The sequence below is a fragment of the Anomaloglossus baeobatrachus genome, chromosome 7 (genome assembly GCF_048569485.1).
Source record: "Anomaloglossus baeobatrachus isolate aAnoBae1 chromosome 7, aAnoBae1.hap1, whole genome shotgun sequence".
Classification (NCBI taxonomy): domain Eukaryota; kingdom Metazoa; phylum Chordata; class Amphibia; order Anura; family Aromobatidae; genus Anomaloglossus; species Anomaloglossus baeobatrachus.
The window spans coordinates 203,414,066-203,435,674 of record NC_134359.1 but is presented as its reverse complement, the minus strand read 5'-3'; the positions used below and the strand labels follow the sequence as shown (position 1 = coordinate 203,435,674).

Genomic DNA, 21,609 nt, shown 5'->3' with positions numbered 1-21,609 from the left:
TATGAAGCTTTCAGAGAGAACTAAGAAAAATGTTCAGAAAACGTCAAAGGCCAGAGATGAGATGACTGAGCGCAGAAGAGGGCAACGCTAAACTGCAGAGGTACCACAACATGGCGGAAAGAAAGAAGGTCAGAAGAGGAAATGGTCAGATAAACACATACAGACGTAAAGGGGTAGTCCCATATGGCTAAGATATGCCCCCACCAGGCCAGCAGTGCAAATACAGGGTCCCCTCATAGTGACGCTCCCAGCCGGCCAGCACCCCTCATTAGAAAGGAACTAAACTGACAACTGTATGTAACCAATAGTAGGAAAAAAAAAGGATGTTGTCAGCGACTTGCAGATGAGTATTTAAGAATGGAATGAGTTACAACGGAGCCATATGAGGGACAAGTTGTGTTTAAGAATGACAGCATTCATTTTATCATGTGATAAATAATGCAATATGATTCTCCAGGTCAGTCTGATTACGCACATACCAAACATGTATCGTTTCTTATTCTTTGAAAAATAAAATGTAACATTTTTTGCTTGTGTCGCCATTTTCCAGTAATATTTCACATTTGGGGATATGCGGGCCGTGTGAGGGCTTGCAGTTCTTTTTGTGCCCAGACCTGATTTTTTGCCAATACTGATTTGGGGGCAGATATGATATTTTGATCGCCTCTTATTCTATTTTATTGCAAAGTGTTTTAATTTTTTTTTCTCATTACGCTGTTTACCGATCAAATAAATTAATTTGATATTTTGATAGATCAGACTTTTACGATCATATAAGTACCAACTGTATGTGTATTTTTTAGCTTTTTTTAATTGGGGCAAATATTCCCACCCCCACACTTTTTACTGTATTTGTTAGTCCTCTTAGGTGACTTGAACCCAAGATCATTTGACTGCTAGTATTATACATAGTAGTGCATCAGTACTGCTATATATAGCAAAGTTCACCGTCTCTTGTGAATGGCCGCCAAATGCTGGTGTTTAGAGCAGAAACGTCATGACAAGCACAGGGGGTCTTCAGTAGAGATGAGCGAACCGGTCGCGGTTCGGCTCGAGGTTGGTTCGCCGAACGGACCTCCCGTTCGAGTTCGGTTCGTCGAACGTTCGACGAACCGAACTCGAACTGCATAGGAAACAATGGCAGGCAATCACAAACACAGAAAAACACCTAGAAAACACCCTCAAAGGTGTCCTAAAGGTGATAAACAACTCAAACACATTGGAAAGTGACAAGGACATATACTCATGCGAAAACAAAACAGCTGGACAAGGAAAAAGAGGAGGACACACAGATATAGGCATGGCACGCCCTTCTAAAATCATGTAAAACACCGCAAGGTGACTCCAAGCGGAGTCTCCCTTTTTTCCAAAAATTGGGCCACACACACACCCACCCCTTCAGTGGTAGCACTTGTGCCCCAGTTGCACACTTCACAGCTAGATTTGCATCAAGCACATTGAAAAATACGCCATAATTAACCGTCCCCAGGATGACACCAGGGTAGGTAGCTAAGTCTTTCCTGATCCCAGCTCTGTTCATCTTGGCTTCTTTTAAAAACACATCAAGCAAGGGTTACTCCAAGCGGAGTCTCCCTTTTTTCCAAAAATTGGGCCCCACACACACCCACCCCTTCAGTGGCAGCAGTTGTGCCCTAGTTGTACACTTCACAGCTACATTTGCATCAAGCACATTCAAAAATACGCCATTCTTATCCATCCCCAGGATGACACCGGGGTAGGTAGCAAAGTCTTTGCTGACCCATGACTTGTTCATCTTGGCTTCTTTTAAAAACAATGTAAGCAAGGGTTACTCCAAGCGGAGTCTCCCTTTTTTCCAAAAATTGGGCCCCACACACACCCACCCCTTCAGTGGCAGCAGTTGTGCCCCAGTTGTACACTTCACAGCTACATTTGCATCAAGCACATTCAAAAATACGCCATTCTTATCCATCCCCAGGATGACACCGGGGTAGGTAGCAAAGTCTTTGCTGACCCATGACTTGTTCATCTTGGCTTCTTTTAAAAACAATGTAAGCAAGGGTTACTCCAAGCGGAGTCTCCCTTTTTTCCAAAAATTGGGCCCCACACACCCACCCATTCAGTGGCAGCAGTTGTGCCCCAGTTGTACACTTCACAGCTAGATTTGCATCAAGCACATTCAAAAATACGCCATTCTTATCCATCCCCAGGATGACACCGGGGTAGGTAGCAAAGTCTTTGCTGACCCATGACTTGTTCATCTTGGCTTCTTTTAAAAACAATGTAAGCAAGGGTTACTCCAAGCGGAGTCTCCCTTTTTTCCAAAAATTGGGCCCCACACACCCACCCATTCAGTGGCAGCAGTTGTGCCCCAGTTGTACACTTCACAGCTACATTTGCATCAAGCACATTCAAAAATACGCCATTCTTATCCGTCCCCAGGATGACACCGGGGTAGGTAGCAAAGTCTTTCCTGATCCCAGCTCTGTTCATCTTGGCTTCTTTTAAAAACACATCAAGCAAGGGTTACTCCAAGCGGAGTCTCCCTTTTTTTCCAAAAATTGGGCCCCACACACCCACCCATTCAGTGGCAGCAGTTGTGCCCCAGTTGTACACTTCACAGCTACATTTGCATCAAGCACATTCAAAAATACGCCATTCTTATCCGTCCCCAGGATGACACCAGGGTAGGTAGCTAAGTCTTTCCTGATCCCAGCTCTGTTCATCTTGGCTTCTTTTAAAAACAATGTAAGCAAGGGTTACTCCAAGCGGAGTCTCCCTTTTTTCCAAAAATTGGGCCCCACACACACCCACCCCTTCAGTGGCAGCAGTTGTGCCCTAGTTGTACACTTCACAGCTACATTTGCATCAAGCACATTCAAAAATACGCCATTCTTATCCATCCCCAGGATGACACCGGGGTAGGTAGCAAAGTCTTTCCTGATCCCAGCTCTGTTCATCTTGGCTTCTTTTAAAAACAATGTAAGCAAGGGTTACTCCAAGCGGAGTCTCCCTTTTTTCCAAAAATTGGGCCCCACACACCCACCCATTCAGTGGCAGCAGTTGTGCCCCAGTTGTACACTTCACAGCTACATTTGCATCAAGCACATTCAAAAATACGCCATTCTTATCCGTCCCCAGGATGACACCGGGGTAGGTAGCAAAGTCTTTCCTGATCCCAGCTCTGTTCATCTTGGCTTCTTTTAAAAACACATCAAGCAAGGGTTACTCCAAGCGGAGTCTCCCTTTTTTTCCAAAAATTGGGCCCCACACACCCACCCATTCAGTGGCAGCAGTTGTGCCCCAGTTGTACACGTCACAGCTACATTTGCATCAAGCACATTCAAAAATACGCCATTCTTATCCGTCCCCAGGATGACACCGGGGTAGGTAGCTAAGTCTTTCCTGATCCCAGCTCTGTTCATCTTGGCTTCTTTTAAAAACAATGTAAGCAAGGGTTACTCCAAGCGGAGTCTCCCTTTTTTCCAAAAATTGGGCCCCACACACACCCACCCCTTCAGTGGCAGCAGTTGTGCCCTAGTTGTACACTTCACAGCTACATTTGCATCAAGCACATTCAAAAATACGCCATTCTTATCCATCCCCAGGATGACACCGGGGTAGGTAGCAAAGTCTTTCCTGATCCCAGCTCTGTTCATCTTGGCTTCTTTTAAAAACACATCAAGCAAGGGTTACTCCAAGCGGAGTCTCCCTTTTTTTCCAAAAATTGGGCCCCACACACCCACCCATTCAGTGGCAGCAGTTGTGCCCTAGTTGTACACTTCACAGCTACATTTGCATCAAGCACATTCAAAAATACGCCATTCTTATCCATCCCCAGGATGACACCGGGGTAGGTAGCAAAGTCTTTGCTGACCCATGACTTGTTCATCTTGGCTTCTTTTAAAAACAATGTAAGCAAGGGTTACTCCAAGCGGAGTCTCCCTTTTTTCCAAAAATTGGGCCCCACACACCCACCCATTCAGTGGCAGCAGTTGTGCCCCAGTTGTACACTTCACAGCTAGATTTGCATCAAGCACATTCAAAAATACGCCATTCTTATCCATCCCCAGGATGACACCGGGGTAGGTAGCAAAGTCTTTCCTGATCCCAGCTCTGTTCATCTTGGCTTCTTTTAAAAACACATCAAGCAAGGGTTACTCCAAGCGGAGTCTCCCTTTTTTTCCAAAAATTGGGCCCCACACACCCACCCATTCAGTGGCAGCAGTTGTGCCCCAGTTGTACACTTCACAGCTACATTTGCATCAAGCACATTCAAAAATACGCCATTCTTATCCGTCCCCAGGATGACACCAGGGTAGGTAGCTAAGTCTTTCCTGATCCCAGCTCTGTTCATCTTGGCTTCTTTTAAAAACAATGTAAGCAAGGGTTACTCCAAGCGGAGTCTCCCTTTTTTCCAAAAATTGGGCCCCACACACACCCACCCCTTCAGTGGCAGCAGTTGTGCCCTAGTTGTACACTTCACAGCTACATTTGCATCAAGCACATTCAAAAATACGCCATTCTTATCCATCCCCAGGATGACACCGGGGTAGGTAGCAAAGTCTTTGCTGACCCATGACTTGTTCATCTTGGCTTCTTTTAAAAACAATGTAAGCAAGGGTTACTCCAAGCGGAGTCTCCCTTTTTTTCCAAAAATTGGGCCCCACACACCCACCCATTCAGTGGCAGCAGTTGTGCCCCAGTTGTACACTTCACAGCTACATTTGCATCAAGCACATTCAAAAATACGCCATTCTTATCCGTCCCCAGGATGACACCGGGGTAGGTAGCAAAGTCTTTCCTGATCCCAGCTCTGTTCATCTTGGCTTCTTTTAAAAACACATCAAGCAAGGGTTACTCCAAGCGGAGTCTCCCTTTTTTTCCAAAAATTGGGCCCCACACACCCACCCATTCAGTGGCAGCAGTTGTGCCCCAGTTGTACACTTCACAGCTAGATTTGCATCAAGCACATTCAAAAATACGTCATTCTTATCCGTCCCCAGGATGACACCGGGGTAGGTAGCAAAGTCTTTCCTGATCCCAGCTCTGTTCATCTTGGCTTCTTTTAAAAACAATGTAAGCAAGGGTTACTCCAAGCGGAGTCTCCCTTTTTTTCAAAAAATTGTGCCCCACACACACCCACCCATTCAGTGGCAGCACTTGTGCCCTAGTTGTACACTTCACAGCTAGATTTGCATCAAGCACATTCAAAATCCACAAGCATTTACTCTCCCCAGGATGACACAGGGGTTGTAAATTCCTTCTGGATCCATGACTTGTTCATTTTGATGAACGTCAGTCTGTCCACATTGTCACTGGACAGACGCGTGCGCTTATCTGTCAGCACACACCCAGCAGCACTGAAGACACGTTCAGAGACAACGCTGGCAGCTGGACACGACAAAATCTCCAAGGCGTAAGTTGCGAGCTCTGGCCATTTTTCTAGGTTTGAAGCCCAAAAGGAGCAAGGCTCCAGTTGCACAGTCATGGCATCGATGTTCATTTGGAGATACTCCTGTATCATCCTCTCCAGCCGTTGACTATGTGTCAGACTTGTTGTCTCTGGTGGCCTTGCAAAGGAGGGTCTAAAAAAATTATGAAAAGATTCCATAAAATTGCTGTTACCAGCACCAGATACGGTCCTACTGGTACGTGTAGACTGTTGAAGATGACGAGACCGTCCCATGTTTGTCAAGTTACAACTGGGAGATTCACTCCCTGCACCTGCACGGTTGTTTGGTGGAAAAGCAGATCTAAGATCGAGTAACAGCTTCTGCTGATACTCCTGCATACGTGCGTCCCTTTCTATGGCTGGAATTATGTCACAAAATTTGGACTTGTACCGGGGATCTAATAGTGTGGCAAGCCAGTAGTCATCATCACTTCTAATTTTGACAATACGAGGGTCATGTTGGAGGTAGTGCAACAAGAAGGCACTCATGTGTCTTGCACAGCCATGTGGACCAAGTCCACGCTGTGTTTGTGGCATAGAGGTGCTAACCGTTCTTTCTTCCTCTGACATCTCCCCCCAACCTCTTTCAACTGAAATTTGACCAAGGTCTCCCTCATCTGCTGAGTCTTTCATGTCCATGGACAGTTCGTCCTCCATTTCTTCATGTCCTCCTGCACCTTCCTCAACATCTCGCCTGCTACCATGCGCCCTTGTTGATCCCTGTACCCCATGCTCCCATGCCTGGCGCCTTGGTGATGATGAACGTCTGGACCTTGGTGATGTTGTTGTGTCTTGCGCATATGAATCCTCCTGTAGCTCATCCCCTTCCTGTTGTCCCACGCCCTGACTCCGAATAGTGTTTAGCGTGTGTTCCAGCATGTAAATGACTGGAATCGTCATGCTGATAATGGCATTGTCAGCGCTAAACATATTCGTCGCCATGTCGAAACTGTGCAGAAGGGTGCATAGGTCCTTGATCTGAGACCACTCCATCAGGGTGATCTGCCCCACCCCTGCATCTCGTTGGCCCAGGCTATACGTCATGACGTATTGCACCAGGGCACGGCGGTGCTGCCACAGTCGCTGTAACATGTGGAGAGTTGAATTCCAGCGTGTCGCCACATCGCATTTCAGGCGATGAACCGGCAGGCCGAAAGACTTCTGGAGCGATGCAAGTCGCTCAGCTGCGGCGCTTGAACGGCGGAAGTGAGCAGACAGTTTTCGTGCCCTGTTCAGAAGGCCATCTAGGCCGGGATACTGTGTTAAAAATTGCTGCACGACAAGGTTCAACACGTGAGCCATACAAGGTACGTGTGTCACCTTGCCCAGGCGAAGGGCCGCACCCAGGTTTGCAGCATTGTCGCACACGGCCTTACCAGGCTGCAGGTTGAGTGGAGACAACCATTTATTAAACTCGGACCGCAGAGCTGACCACAACTCCTCAGCTGTGTGACTCTTATTCCCAAGACATGTCAAGCTAAAGACCGCCTGATGCCGTTGCGCTCTGCTGCCAGCATAGTAATGAGGGGTGCGTGATTCCTTCTGCGCAGTGAGAACGCTGGTGGCCTGACCAGGCAGGCTTGGGGCGGAGGTGGAGGACCCAGATGAGGTGGAGGATGCAGAAGCAGTGGCGGAACTTGGACAGACAGAGGATTGACACACAAGTCGTGGGGACGGCAAGACTTGTGCAGCAGACCCTTCACCATCTATCACCATAGTTACCCAGTGCCCAGTCAGCGACATGTAACGTCCCTGTCCATGCTTACTGGTCCAAGTATCGGTGGTGAAATGCACCCGTTGACACACAGAGTTTCTCAAGGAAGCGGTGATGTTGTGTGCGACATGCTGGTGTAGCGCGGGCACACCTTTCTTAGAGAAGTAGTGGCGACTAGGCATCTGGTACTGGGGCACAGCGACAGACATAAGGTCTCTAAAATCCTGTGTGTCCACTAGGCGGAAAGGCAGCATTTCGGTAGCCAACAGCTTACAGAGGGATAGAGTCAACCTCTTAGCTTTGTCATGGGTCGGAGGAAGTGGCCTTTTATTTGACCACATCTGAGGGACAGAGATCTGGCTGCTGTGTGTAGACGGTGTTGAGTAGGGTGTCCCTGGAAAAATGCAGGTTTGTGAGGAAAGTGCAGGCGGAGACATGATGTTGCCTTCATCCAACGTTGGTGCTATCGATGTCTGAGAGAGCTGTACACACTCACTTGTTTCCCCTTCCAAACCAACTGACGACCTTACAAGCAAACTGCCTGTTGCGGTTACAGTGGTGGAAGTTTTGCGTGGAAAAACAGGTGTGACAGCTGTCCCCACAGTCCTAGAAGATGAAGAGCGCGCGGATGCACTGGAAGGGGCGGGCGGTGGATGGTTCGCTCCGCTAGGCCGCATTGCAGCACGGTGAGCTTCCCACCGGGACTTATGATATTTAGTCATGTGACGATTCATGGAAGAAGTTGTCAAACTGCTGAGGTTTTGACCTCTACTAACAGAATCATGACAAATGTTACATATCACATGAGTTGGGCGATCTTTTTCGATGTGAAAAAAGGACCAGGCTAGGCAAGGCTTAGAGGCCATGCGACCTGTTGATCCACCCCGAATAATGCTCATAGGCAGAGTGGTGGCTGAGGATGCAGTTGTAGACGTGCTACCAGTGCTCCGACTCTGTCCAGGAAGGCGCAAGGTAACTTCGTCGTCGGTTGCATCCTCCTCCACCGCCTCTGTTGACCTCCTCGAGTGCCTGACTGGGGGTTGACAGTAGGTGGGATCTAGAACGTCATCATCAATTGTTGTGTTTGCACTCCCCTCCCCCTCAGACCGAGCCTCTTCTTGCCCTGACCGAATATTTAAGTTGTCATCCCAATCGGGTATCTGCGTCTCATCTTCATCAGTATGTTCCTCATTGTCTATAACCACAGGTGTTACAGTTTGTGACAAAGGGTCAACATTATGCTCAGAAACTTGGTCCTCACGGCCTGAATCAGAGTCACAAAGGTTCTGGGCATCACTGCAGACCATTTCCTGTTCTGTACTCACTGTAGCTTGGGAGCAGACCTCTGATTCCCAGGCTATAGTGTGACTGAACAGCTCTGCAGACTCAGCCATCTCAGTTCCACCATACTGTGCAGGGCTGATGGAGACTTCAGAGCTGGGAGAAATCAAGTGTGATTGGGATGACAACTCAGAGGACTGGTGGTTTTTGGATGCGGTACTTGAAGTGGCTGAGAGGGCACTTGTTGGACCACTTGAGATCCATTCAAGCATTTTCCTTTTTTGCCCATCATCTACCTTTGTTCCTCTTGTTCGTGTCCGTAAAAAAGGGAGCACATCGGATTGTCCACAATAAGTAGTAGACATCTTACTTTTGCTAGTAGATGGTCTATCTGCAGCAGATGATAATGGAGCTTTGCCAACTTCCCCACTGACAAAACCTTTTTTGCCTTTTCCACCACGCCTCTTCCCCTTTCCACCAGCATCTGTCATTTTGCCACTCATGTTGATTGCGACAAGATTGTGGACTGAAAATGTGGTAGTAAAAATTGAGAGGTGGTGAAGATTGCAGTGTTGGTCTAGCTTTATTAACAGCAGAATAATAAAGAATAAATATCCCTGACAATGTAACTTAGTTATAATTAGTTGGAGTGTGCAACGCAGGCAGACGTGCTGCAAATGTCTTGGCACTAGTGGGACTAAAGCAAAGTCCAATAGCCACGTATAGGATGCCACTAGGTACACTGAGTGTTTGCTAGTATAATGGCTTAGTTATAATTAGTTGGAGTGTGCAATGAAGGCAGATGCGCTCTGCAAATGTCTTGGCACTAGTGGGACTATAGCAAAGTCCAATAGCCACGTATAGGATGCCACTAGGTACACTGAGTGTGTGCTAGTATAATGGCTTAGTTATAATTAGTTGGAGTGTGCAACGCAGGCAGATGCGTTCTGCAAATGTCTTGGCACTAGTGGGACTAAAGCAAAGTCCAATAGCCACGTATAGGATGCCACTAGGTACACTGAGTGTGTGCTAGTATAATGGCTTAGTTATAATTAGTTGGAGTGTGCAACGCAGGCAGATGCGTTCTGCAAATGTCTTGGCACTAGTGGGACTAAAGCAAAGTCCAATAGCCACGTATAGGATGCCACTAGGTACACTAAGTGTTTGCTAGTATAATGGCTTAGTTATAATTAGTTGGAGTGTGCAACGCAGGCAGATGCGCTCTGCAAATGTCTTGGCACTAGTGGGACTATAGCAAAGTCCAATAGCCACGTATAGGATGCCACTAGGTACACTGAGTGTTTGCTAGTATAATGGCTTAGTTATAATTAGTTGGAGTGTGCAACGCAGGCAGATGCGCTCTGCAAATGTCTTGGCACTAGTGGGACTATAGCAAAGTCCAATAGCCACGTATAGGATGCCACTAGGTACACTGAGTGTTTGCTAGTATAATGGCTTAGTTATAATTAGTTGGAGTGTGCAACGCAGGCAGATGCGCTCTGCAAATGTCTTGGCACTAGTGGGACTATAGCAAAGTCCAATAGCCACGTATAGGATGCCACTAGGTACACTGAGTGTTTGCTAGTATAATGGCTTAGTTATAATTAGTTGGAGTGTGCAACGCAGGCAGATGCGCTCTGCAAATGTCTTGGCACTAGTGGGACTATAGCAAAGTCCAATAGCCACGTATAGGATGCCACTAGGTACACTGAGTGTGTGCTAGTATAATGGCTTAGTTATAATTAGTTGGAGTGTGCAACGCAGGCAGATGCGCTCTGCAAATGTCTTGGCACTAGTGGGACTATAGCAAAGTCCAATAGCCACGTATAGGATGCCACTAGGTACACTGAGTGTGTGCTAGTATAATGGCTTAGTTATAATTAGTTGGAGTGTGCAACGCAGGCAGATGCGTTCTGCAAATGTCTTGGCACTAGTGGGACTAAAGCAAAGTCCAATAGCCACGTATAGGATGCCACTAGGTACACTAAGTGTTTGCTAGTATAATGGCTTAGTTATAATTAGTTGGAGTGTGCAACGCAGGCAGATGCGCTCTGCAAATGTCTTGGCACTAGTGGGACTATAGCAAAGTCCAATAGCCACGTATAGGATGCCACTAGGTACACTGAGTGTTTGCTAGTATAATGGCTTAGTTATAATTAGTTGGAGTGTGCAACGCAGGCAGATGCGCTCTGCAAATGTCTTGGCACTAGTGGGACTATAGCAAAGTCCAATAGCCACGTATAGGATGCCACTAGGTACACTGAGTGTGTGCTAGTATAATGGCTTAGTTATAATTAGTTGGAGTGTGCAACGCAGGCAGATGCGTTCTGCAAATGTCTTGGCACTAGTGGGACTAAAGCAAAGTCCAATAGCCACGTATAGGATGCCACTAGGTACACTGAGTGTGTGCTAGTATAATGGCTTAGTTATAATTAGTTGGAGTGTGCAACGCAGGCAGATGGGTTCTGCAAATGTCTTGGCACTAGTGGGACTAAAGCAAAGTCCAATAGCCACGTATAGGATGCCACTAGGTACACTAAGTGTTTGCTAGTATAATGGCTTAGTTATAATTAGTTGGAGTGTGCAACGCAGGCAGATGCGCTCTGCAAATGTCTTGGCACTAGTGGGACTATAGCAAAGTCCAATAGCCACGTATAGGATGCCACTAGGTACACTGAGTGTGTGCTAGTATAATGGCTTAGTTCTAATTAGTTGGAGTGTGCAACGCAGGCAGATGCGTTCTGCAAATGTCTTGGCACTAGTGGGACTATAGCAAAGTCCAATAGCCACGTATAGGATGCCACTAGGTACACTGAGTGTGTGCTAGTATAATGGCTTAGTTATAATTAGTTGGAGTGTGCAACGCAGGCAGATGCGTTCTGCAAATGTCTTGGCACTAGTGGGACTAAAGCAAAGTCCAATAGCCACGTATAGGATGCCACTAGGTACACTAAGTGTTTGCTAGTATAATGGCTTAGTTATAATTAGTTGGAGTGTGCAACGCAGGCAGATGCGCTCTGCAAATGTCTTGGCACTAGTGGGACTATAGCAAAGTCCAATAGCCACTGTGAGACTGTGACCGGGGTTATCTATGACGGCCGGTATGTCTCGCCCCGGTTGTGCTCACTCCATGATAATCCACTATAGGGTTAATGCTGTTTTCCCTACAGGCTGAAGGGAGGGATAAATAGATTCAGGAACAAGGGCAGGGGTGCCTGGTGTGAGGGGGTGATCACATCTCCCTGAGCTCTCTGCTGGAGAGGCACATATGTAATATTGTGGACTTTTTTCTTTGGAATAAACCGTGTGCTGTGAACCTTGGTGCCTGGATCCCGTGTCTTCTGCAGCGCAGCCGACGACGCTACCTCACATATGGTGGAGAATCGGCGGGCATGACAGCCGGTGAGGTGTAGCATCCATTCCTGGTGACCCAGTAGCACATGTCCTGGATTCGAGCGGCTATACTACAGCCCAAACCCGGCGACGCCATGGAGGACATACTAAAGCATTTGGCTCAGGCTAATGCACAGCAGCAACAGACCAATGCACACCTGCTCCAATCCTTGCAAATGCAGGAAAAAAAATTCCAAGAACAGATGGATCAGGCCAATGCACGTCAGCAGCAATCCTTGCAAGTGCACCAAGAACAGATGGAGCAGGCCAATGCACGTCAGCAGCAAGCCTTGCAATTGCAGGAAAAAAGGCACCAAGAACAGATGGTTCTCCTGGCCAAGTCGATCCGTGCCGGACCGGCAGCAACAACCCCGGGACCGGGTGACGACGGCAGCGTCCGGAAAGCGGTGAGACAAGCGTTGCAAAAGATGACCCCGGGTGATGATGTGGAAGCGTTCCTGGCGGTGTTTGAACGGGTGGCCGAGCGGGAAAAGCTGCCGACCCCGCAGTGGGCTGAGGTATTGTCACCTTATCTGACGGGGGAACCCCAAAAAGCATACCTGGACCTCTGTACCGAGGACGCCATTGACTATGTGACCCTGAAAGCCGAAATACTGGCTCGGTTGGGGGTGAATACCTATGTACGGGCTCAGCGGGTAAATCAGTGGTTCTTTGAGGAAGCCAAACCCGTACGCTCCCAGGCCTATGACTTGTTACATCTTGTAAAAAAGTGGTTGCAGCCTGACACTCTGAGCCCGGCGCAAATGGTGGAAAGGGTAGTAGTGGATCGTTTTGTGCGCACTTTACCCGTCACCGTTCAACGGTGGGTCGGACAGGGTGACCCGAGTACCCTGGACCAATTAGTGTCCCTGGTAGAGCGGCATGTGGCTACGCAGAACTTGATACGGGACACTGAGACTTTGCGTACCGCCCGGCGGTTCGGCCCCTCCAAACCTAGGGCCAAGGACCCACCGCTGACACCGGTGCGGGAGTCCGCTACCGTCCCGTCTGAAGCTGCACCCTCCGTCCCTGAGGTCCGGAAAACTATGTACCCTAAACGACAACTCGTCAAGGGGGTGTCCTTCCCTATTAGATGTTGGCGGTGCCAGCGGGTGGGACATATGGAAGCCCAGTGTCCACTCACCACGGAGCCCATGGATTGTGGGGTTACCCGGCGGGGTTCAATGTATGCTCAGGTGGTGTGTACCGCTGACCTGGTCTACCCAGAGACTGAGCCCCACTTGTGCCAAATTCAGGTGAATGGATGTCCGGTTACAGGCTTGTTGGATTCCGGAAGCTTAGTGACCCTTGTGCGATCAACCCTAAGGGCTAAAGTAAAGGCCACCGGACGTACCGTGGGGGTGGTTTGCATACATGGGGACCGCCGAGACTATCCCACGGGGATAGTCACCATCACAGCACCTTGCGGTCAGGTGCAACATGAGGTGGGACTTATTAATACTCTTCCCTATGATGTGATCCTAGGAAGGGATCTGCCCTATTTTTGGACTTTATGGAAGGGACCTCCTAAGTCCCCTCAGATATTGGTCAGTCCGGGACCTGAGCCCTACAATCCTGAATCCGGGACGCCTGCCGTAGGGGTCCCCATGATAGGGACAGGATGTGAACCTGATAGGTCGCCCCTAGAGGTATTGGCAGGAGAGGCTGAGACGGTCGAACCCATCCCGGAGTTGGAGGCGTCCCCGGATACGTTTGGGACAGCCCAACTCCAGGACCCTACATTAATACATGCCCGGAGTCGGGTGACAGTAGTTGACGGGGTGGCACAGCTGCCTGGTGCCCAGGTAAGATACCCCCATTTCGCTCTTAAGCAGGATTTACTCTACCGGGTAGATGAAATACGGGGCGTAGGGGTAGAGCAGTTGGTGGTGCCCCAGCCGTATCGCCGGCGGGTCCTCGACTTGGCTCATAAACACCTGATGAGTGGTCACCTAGGGGTCAAGAAAACGCAGGAGCGAATATTGCAAAGGTTCTATTGGCCCGGGGTCTTTGGGGAGGTAAAACGGTTCTGCGAAACCTGCCCGGAGTGTCAGCTTACCGCACCCCTGACCCACTTTCGCAGTCCGTTGGTACCGTTACCCATAATAGAAGTCCCTTTTGAACGGATAGGGATGGATCTGGTGGGGCCCCTCGTAAAGTCTGCTCGAGGGCACCAGCATATCCTAGTGATCGTTGACTATGCCACCCGGTATCCAGAGGCGATACCTCTCAGACATACTGCAGCCAAGCTTATAGCTCGGGAGTTGTTTGCTGTGTTCTGCCGGGTGGGGTTGCCCAAGGAGATCCTTACGGATCAGGGGACCCCATTCATGTCTAAAGTGACCAAAGAGCTATGCCGGCTACTCCAGATCAAGCAGTTGCGTACGTCTGTGTATCATCCTCAGACGGATGGTTTAGTGGAACGATTCAATAAAACCCTGAAAACCATGCTCAAAAGGGTGATTTCCAAAGACGGGAAAGACTGGGATATGATGCTTCCCTATTTGATGTTTGCCATACGAGAGGTGACACAGGCATCCACGGGGTTTTCGCCTTTTGAATTGTTATACGGGCGACATCCCCGGGGATTGTTGGACCTGGCAAAAGAAACCTGGGAGCAGGAGCCCACCCCCCATAAAAGTGTGATTGAACACATTTTGGGTATGCAGAACCGCATAAGCGCGGTCATGCCAATTGTGAAGGAGCATTTACAGGAGGCTCAGGCCGCGCAAAGCGGCCGCTACAATAGACAAGCCACCGTGCGGACCTTTAATCCCGGGGATCGGGTGTTGGTATTGATTCCCACGGCGGAGAGTAAATTCCTGGCTCAGTGGCAAGGCCCCTACGAGATAAAGGAAAGAGTCGGGGTGGTTAACTACAAAGTATTGCAGCCCGGTAGGCGGAAACCTGAACAAATATACCATGTCAACCTATTAAAACCTTGGCAGGAACGGGAAAACCTGATGGCTGTTTTTTCCCCACCTCCCTCCTCTTCGGGTCGTTCACATCCGGCTCCAGCGACCTCCGGAGGGGACGAACCGGAAGTAAGGATTGGAGAAGCCCTCACCAAGACACAGAGGCGAGAGGCCAGACGGTTGGTTCAGCAGAACCCCGATGTCTTCTCCGAGCTGCCCGGTAGGACCAGTCTGATACGACATGATATTGTCACCGAGCCCCACCTGAAGGTACGCCTGAAGTCATACCGGGTACCGGAGGCTCGACGACAAGCCATATCAGAGGAAGTAAAGTCAATGTTACGCCTGGGGGTCATCGAAAAATCCCGGAGTGAATGGGCTAGTCCGATTGTCCTAATACCAAAACCCGATGGCTCCTTAAGGTTCTGCAATGACTTTAGGAGATTGAACGAAATATCCAAGTTTGATCTCTACCCCATGCCCCGGGTGGATGAGCTGATTGATAGGCTGGGACAGGCGCGATACTTTACCACGCTCGACCTGACCAAGGGGTACTGGCAGGTGCCACTAACGGAGTCCGCCAAGGAGAAAACCGCTTTTGTTACGCCGGAGGGTCTCTTCCACTATGTTGTCTTGCCTTTTGGGTTACATGGCGCTCCGGCCACGTTCCAGAGGTTGATGGACTTAGTGCTGGAACCCCACCAGGCGTATGCTTCAGCGTACCTTGATGACATCATTATTTACAGCTCCGATTGGCAGACCCACTTGGAACAGGTACAAGCGGTGGTGGACGCGCTTCGAACAGCCGGATTGACAGCCAATCCCAAGAAATGTGCGTTGGGACTCACGGAAGCCCGCTACTTGGGCTACGTAATAGGCCAAGGAGTGATTAAGCCCCAAATTAACGAAGTGGAGGCGATCCAGAAGTGGCCTAGACCCCTGACCACGAAGCAGGTTAGCGCCTTCCTGGGTATCGTGGGGTACTACAGGAGGTTTGTAAAGGATTTTGCGGGACTATCAGCCCCCTTGACGGACCTTCTCAAAGGCAAGAAGTCCGTCATGGTGCGCTGGACTCCGCAGGCCGAGGACTCCTTCCGGGCCCTGAAGGAGGTCCTGTGCGGACAGCCCGTTCTTGTAAACCCTGATTTCCGGAAAGAGTTCATAGTACAGACTGACGCCTCGGAGGTCGGCCTGGGGGCAGTGCTGTCTCAGGTGGTTCAGGGGGTGGAACACCCCGTCACCTTCTTAAGTAGGAAGCTCACCCCTCCCGAGCGGAATTATAGCGTAGTGGAGAAGGAGTGTCTGGCGATCAAGTGGGCCTTGGAGTCCCTACGCTATTACCTGCTGGGACGGCAGTTTCGCTTGGTGACGGATCACTCTCCACTGGTCTGGATGAGGTCCGCCAAGGAACGGAATGCCCGGGTTACCCGGTGGTTCCTTTCTCTGCAGAACTTCCGGTTTACGGTTGAACACCGGGCCGGTAGGTTGCAGGGCAACGCCGATGCCTTGTCCCGCGGCCCATGTTTGATGGCAGGAGTTCAACCCCGCACGCTTGAACTGAGGGGGGGGGTATGTGAGACTGTGACCGGGGTTATCTATGACGGCCGGTATGTCTCGCCCCGGTTGTGCTCACTCCATGATAATCCACTATAGGGTTAATGCTGTTTTCCCTACAGGCTGAAGGGAGGGATAAATAGATTCAGGAACAAGGGCAGGGGTGCCTGGTGTGAGGGGGTGATCACATCTCCCTGAGCTCTCTGCTGGAGAGGCACATATGTAATATTGTGGACTTTTTTCTTTGGAATAAACCGTGTGCTGTGAACCTTGGTGCCTGGATCCCGTGTCTTCTGCAGCGCAGCCGACGACGCTACCTCACACCACGTATAGGATGCCACTAGGTACACTGAGTGTGTGCTAGTATAATGGCTTAGTTATAATTAGTTGGAGTGTGCAACGCAGGCAGATGCGTTCTGCAAATGTCTTGGCACTAGTGGGACTAAAGCAAAGTCCAATAGCCACGTATAGGATGCCACTAGGTACACTGAGTGTTTGCTAGTATAATGGCTTAGTTATAATTAGTTGGAGTGTGCAACGCAGGCAGATGCGCTCTGCAAATGTCTTGGCACTAGTGGGACTATAGCAAAGTCCAATAGCCACGTATAGGATGCCACTAGGTACACTAAGTGTTTGCTAGTATAATGGCTTAGTTATAATTAGTTGGAGTGTGCAACGCAGGCAGATGCGTTCTGCAAATGTCTTGGCACTAGTGGGACTATAGCAAAGTCCAATAGCCACGTATAGGATGCCACTAGGTACACTGAGTGTGTGCTAGTATAATGGCTTAGTTATAATTAGTTGGAGTGTGCAACGCAGGCAGATGCGCTCTGCAAATGTCTTGGCACTAGTGGGACTATAGCAAAGTCCAATAGCCACGTATAGGATGCCACTAGGTACACTGAGTGTGTGCTAGTATAATGGCTTAGTTATAATTAGTTGGAGTGTGCAACGCAGGCAGATGCGTTCTGCAAATGTCTTGGCACTAGTGGGACTAAAGCAAAGTCCAATAGCCACGTATAGGATGCCACTAGGTACACTAAGTGTTTGCTAGTATAATGGCTTAGTTATAATTAGTTGGAGTGTACAACGCAGGCAGATGCGTTCTGCAAATGTCTTGGCACTAGTGGGACTAAAGCAAAGTCCAATAGCCACGTATAGGATGCCACTAGGTACACTAAGTGTTTGCTAGTATAATGGCTTAGTTATAATTAGTTGGAGTGTGCAACGCAGGCAGATGCGTTCTGCAAATGTCTTGGCACTAGTGGGACTAAAGCAAAGTCCAATAGCCACGTATAGGATGCCACTAGGTACACTAAGTGTTTGCTAGTATAATGGCTTAGTTATAATTAGTTGGAGTGTGCAACGCAGGCAGAGGCGCTCTGCAAATGTCTTGGCACTAGTGGGACTATAGCAAAGTCCAATAGCCACGTATAGGATGCCACTAGGTACACTGAGTGTTTGCTAGTATAATGGCTTAGTTATAATTAGTTGTAGTGTGCAATGCAGGCAGACGTGCTGCAAATGTCTTGGCACTAGTGGGACTATAGCAAAGTCCAATAGCCACAGATAGGATGCCACTAGGTACACTGAGTGTTTGCTAGTATAATGGCTTAGTTATGAGTTGGAGTGTGCAGAGGACAAGAGGGTACAGTGGCAGGATTGTGGTGCTCTGGGTAGAGGAATGGAAGCCTGCCTTTCTATTCCCTCCTAATGGTGAAATGCAGGGAGGAAATCCCTGACCTTGGCTGCACAGACGCTGGCGCTGTTTTCAGGACCTGTCACCTTAACTCTGACCCTGCCGGTTTGAGCCCTTAAAAGGACTGCTATAAAGTGCTCTCCCTATGCTGTCTAACGCTGTGTATGCAGCGCATACAGCTGTATCGGCTATAGGACTCAGGATGACGGAGCTGCGACACTGATGTCTGACACCAAAGACGCAGAAGGCAGATAATGGCGTCCGTGAAGAAAATGTCCGGTTTTATAATGCAGGGACATGTGACATGCAGATCCTATCACACATGCCGTTGCTTCTCTGGCTCAAAGTCCACTTAGCTGTGTGTGTGTCTGTGATTGGCTGACATGCTGGCCCGCCCCACAAGACGCGCGCGCTTAGGGAAGGAAGACAAGAAAAAAAAAAAAAAAAATGGCGATCGCCATTATAGAAACAGCAGTGATCTGAAGGCGCTGTTCACGCACACTATACACTGAAATGTGATAATAGTTTGATTCACAGAGTGACTTACACTATTACAGCAGAAACCAAGCTATGATTTAGCTGTTTTTTGGCTGCTAGAACCGTTCTCGAACGTTTCTAGAACTATCGAGCTTTTGCAAAAAGCTCGAGTTCTAGTTCGATCTAGAACATGCCCCAAAATCACTCGAGCCTAGAACTGGAGAACCACGAACCACGAACCGCGCTCAACTCTAGTCTTCAGTAGAGATGAGCGAATACGATGTTCAGTTTTCAGGATGAACACAGACGGTAAAAAAAATTTAAAAAAAAAAATCAAAACAGAGTTCGGGTGCTTTACATATGCTGACCACTCGTGCGAGCACCGCTGTGCTTGGGTATGTTTGGTGATCAGCCCAGTGGGAGTAGCTTGCAGGGTTTGATCGGCTCACACTAGGGGCAACAACAGCGTGATCAGATGTAGTGTGCAACAAAAAAAAAAAAAAAAGATAAAAAAAATTGAAAAACCTCACCTTCCCTCCCCCGGAAGTATGTGGGCAGAGACCCAAACTGCCAATCAGTGATTACCAATGGGATTTGGGCCAAGTCCGAACCCGTGGAGGTACAGGGGACTGCACCCACGGAACCAAACTTCCACTGGTTCGCTTATCTTTAGTCTTGAGCAGACCCTCATCTGTTATGGCAGATAACTGTACGTCATATGTTGGGAAGGGGTTAAAGAGGAACTACTGATTTAATTTTTTTTTCTCTATAAATCAATAGTACAAGTAAATAAAAAAACACTTTGTAATATATTTTATTATAGCAATCTGCTTTTTTTCTTCTCCCAGACTGTTCATTCATTCTCAAGATTGTCAATTCGCAGGTAAGATCTGTCTTCTTTTTCCATTACCAATATAGGAGATGACGGCTGGTGCTCACTAAGTTCTATGGAGAAGTGGATCCAGGAGAACTTGCAGCAGAATGTCTGTCGGCCTCCAGCTCCTCACGCTCCATGATAACGCGAAAGTCTGTTCTCATTTAATACAGATTTTACCCATGAACTGAGAGAACAGCCCCGAGGAGAATAAAGCACATTTGTCTAAGTTATATTATAAAGTTGCTTATTGTCATGTGTGCAATTGATCTATTAAATGAAAATGATGGTTATTGTTTAATTCCCAACCTGTCCAGGTCTGAACAATATAAAAAATAATTTCCAGTACCATTAAATTCCAGCACAACCATGTCCCCCGGCAGCAGGCGCTTGTGATCGGCATCGGAAGGTCTTGCCTTCATGGAGGATAAAGCTTTGGGCTCTTCTGAAGTTTCATCCTCTATTTCTTCCTCAATGGAGTCCCACTCCTCTGTAGAACTGTCCCTGCCGCCGTATTGTAGAAGTAAACTCTGCTCCAGACTCTCTCGCAGGGCCTGTCAGGTACAATACAATACGTGGGGTCATTATTATACATTAATAAAAAGAAGGTATGGTTTGGCTTGTGGATTGCAGTATAGAAGTCTCATACATGAATGCAGAAAACCAGCCCACTGCGAGTCTTCAGCGCCCTCTACTGGTTATGACTGGTCATTTATAGAAATAAATACAAAATTAACTATTTTTGACACTTCCACCATAAAATGCTTTACTAGAATATTCAGAATTAATAAAGTAGGATTTTTGTGTACTCACCGTAAAATCTCTTTCTCTGAGTCTTCATTGGGGGACACAGGACCATGGGTTATGCTGCTGTCACTAGGAGGCTGACACTAAGTAAACATAAAAAAGTTAGCTCCTCCCTAGCAGTATACACCCCGATCCGGAGGCGGGCTCAGATCAGTTGGTGCACAAGCAGGAGGAGGAGTACCAGAATCACCATACATAAACACAAGTTGTAACTAAAACTATGCAGCCGTGCAAACAAGAGGTCTATGAACATAAGACCACTGAAAAAATAGCCGGCAAATGCAATTGAATCAACCAAAAAACCAAGCAGGGTGGGTGCTGTGTCCCCCAATGAAGACTCAGAGAAAGAGATTTTACGGTGAGTACACAAAAATCCTACTTTCTCTATCGTTTCATTGGGGGACACAGGACCATGGGACGTCCAAAAGCAGTCCCTGGGTGGGAATACCGAAAAACCCGCAGAGGAAGAAAAACAACAACCTCCCTCGGCGGGCTTGCACTATAATTGAATGCTGCCACCCTATTACAGGTGTGCAACTGCTGCCTGCAAGACCTTTCTCCCAAAAATAGCATCTGCCGATGCTTGGGTGTGAACCTGGTAGAACCTAGTAAAGGTGTGCAGGCTAGACCAGGTGGCGGCCTTGCAGACCTGGTCGGCCGACGCCTGAAGCCTAATCGCCCAAGAGGCTCCCACTGCGCGGGTAGAGTGCGCCTTTACCCCCCGCGGCGGAGACTTGTCCCGAATCCGATAGGCCTCTGATATGGCGGAACGGATCCATCTGGCAATTGTGGCCTTGGATGCCGATTCACCCTTCTTGGGACCAGAAGGGAGAACAAACAGACCATCTGACTTACGGAACGGCGCGGTTCTGGAGACATAAATTCTAAGTGCACGCACTAGGTCCAGGGTGTGCAAGGACCTCTCCAAGCTGTGAGAGGGGCCAGGACAGAAGGACGGAAGGACGATTTCCTCGTTAAGATGGAACGGGGAGACCACCTTTGGGAGAAAAGCGGGATCTGGCCGGAGAACCGCTTTGTCCTGGTGAAAAATCAAAAAGGGGGAACGACAAGAGAGAGCTGCCAGCTCTGACGTCCTGCGAATAGAAGTGATGGCAACAAGAAACACCACCTTCCATGACAGGTGAGAAAGGGAAGATTCTCGCAAGGGCTCGAATGGGGAGCCCTGAAGTGACCCTAGGACTAGATTAAGGTCCCACGGTTCTAGAGGCCGCCGGTACGGCGGTGCCAGGTGGGCAACTCCCTGGATGAAGGTCTTAACCTGTGAACGAGCGGCCAGTGGCTTCTGAAACAGGATTGATAACGCCGATATCTGGCCCTTTAGTGTTGCGAGCGAGAGACCCGCATCTAGGCCTGACTGCAAGAATGCCAATAGGGAAGGAAGGGAGAAGGCGAGAGGAGAAGAAATATTCTGCTCTTCACACCACCTGAAGAAAACCTTCC

General features: G+C 48.7%; 1 protein-coding gene across 2 annotated transcripts in view; it reads right to left on the bottom strand.

The window, feature by feature from the left end:
- KATNIP (katanin interacting protein) overlaps nucleotides 1-21,609 on the bottom strand; it is a 379,833-nt gene that overhangs the window by 321,022 nt on the left and 37,202 nt on the right. For both annotated transcript variants that reach the window (XM_075317875.1, XM_075317876.1), the window contains exon 8: nucleotides 19,691-19,895. In XM_075317875.1, the coding sequence (XP_075173990.1) occupies nucleotides 19,691-19,895 (205 nt within the window). The remainder of the gene's footprint in view (nucleotides 1-19,690; nucleotides 19,896-21,609) is intronic.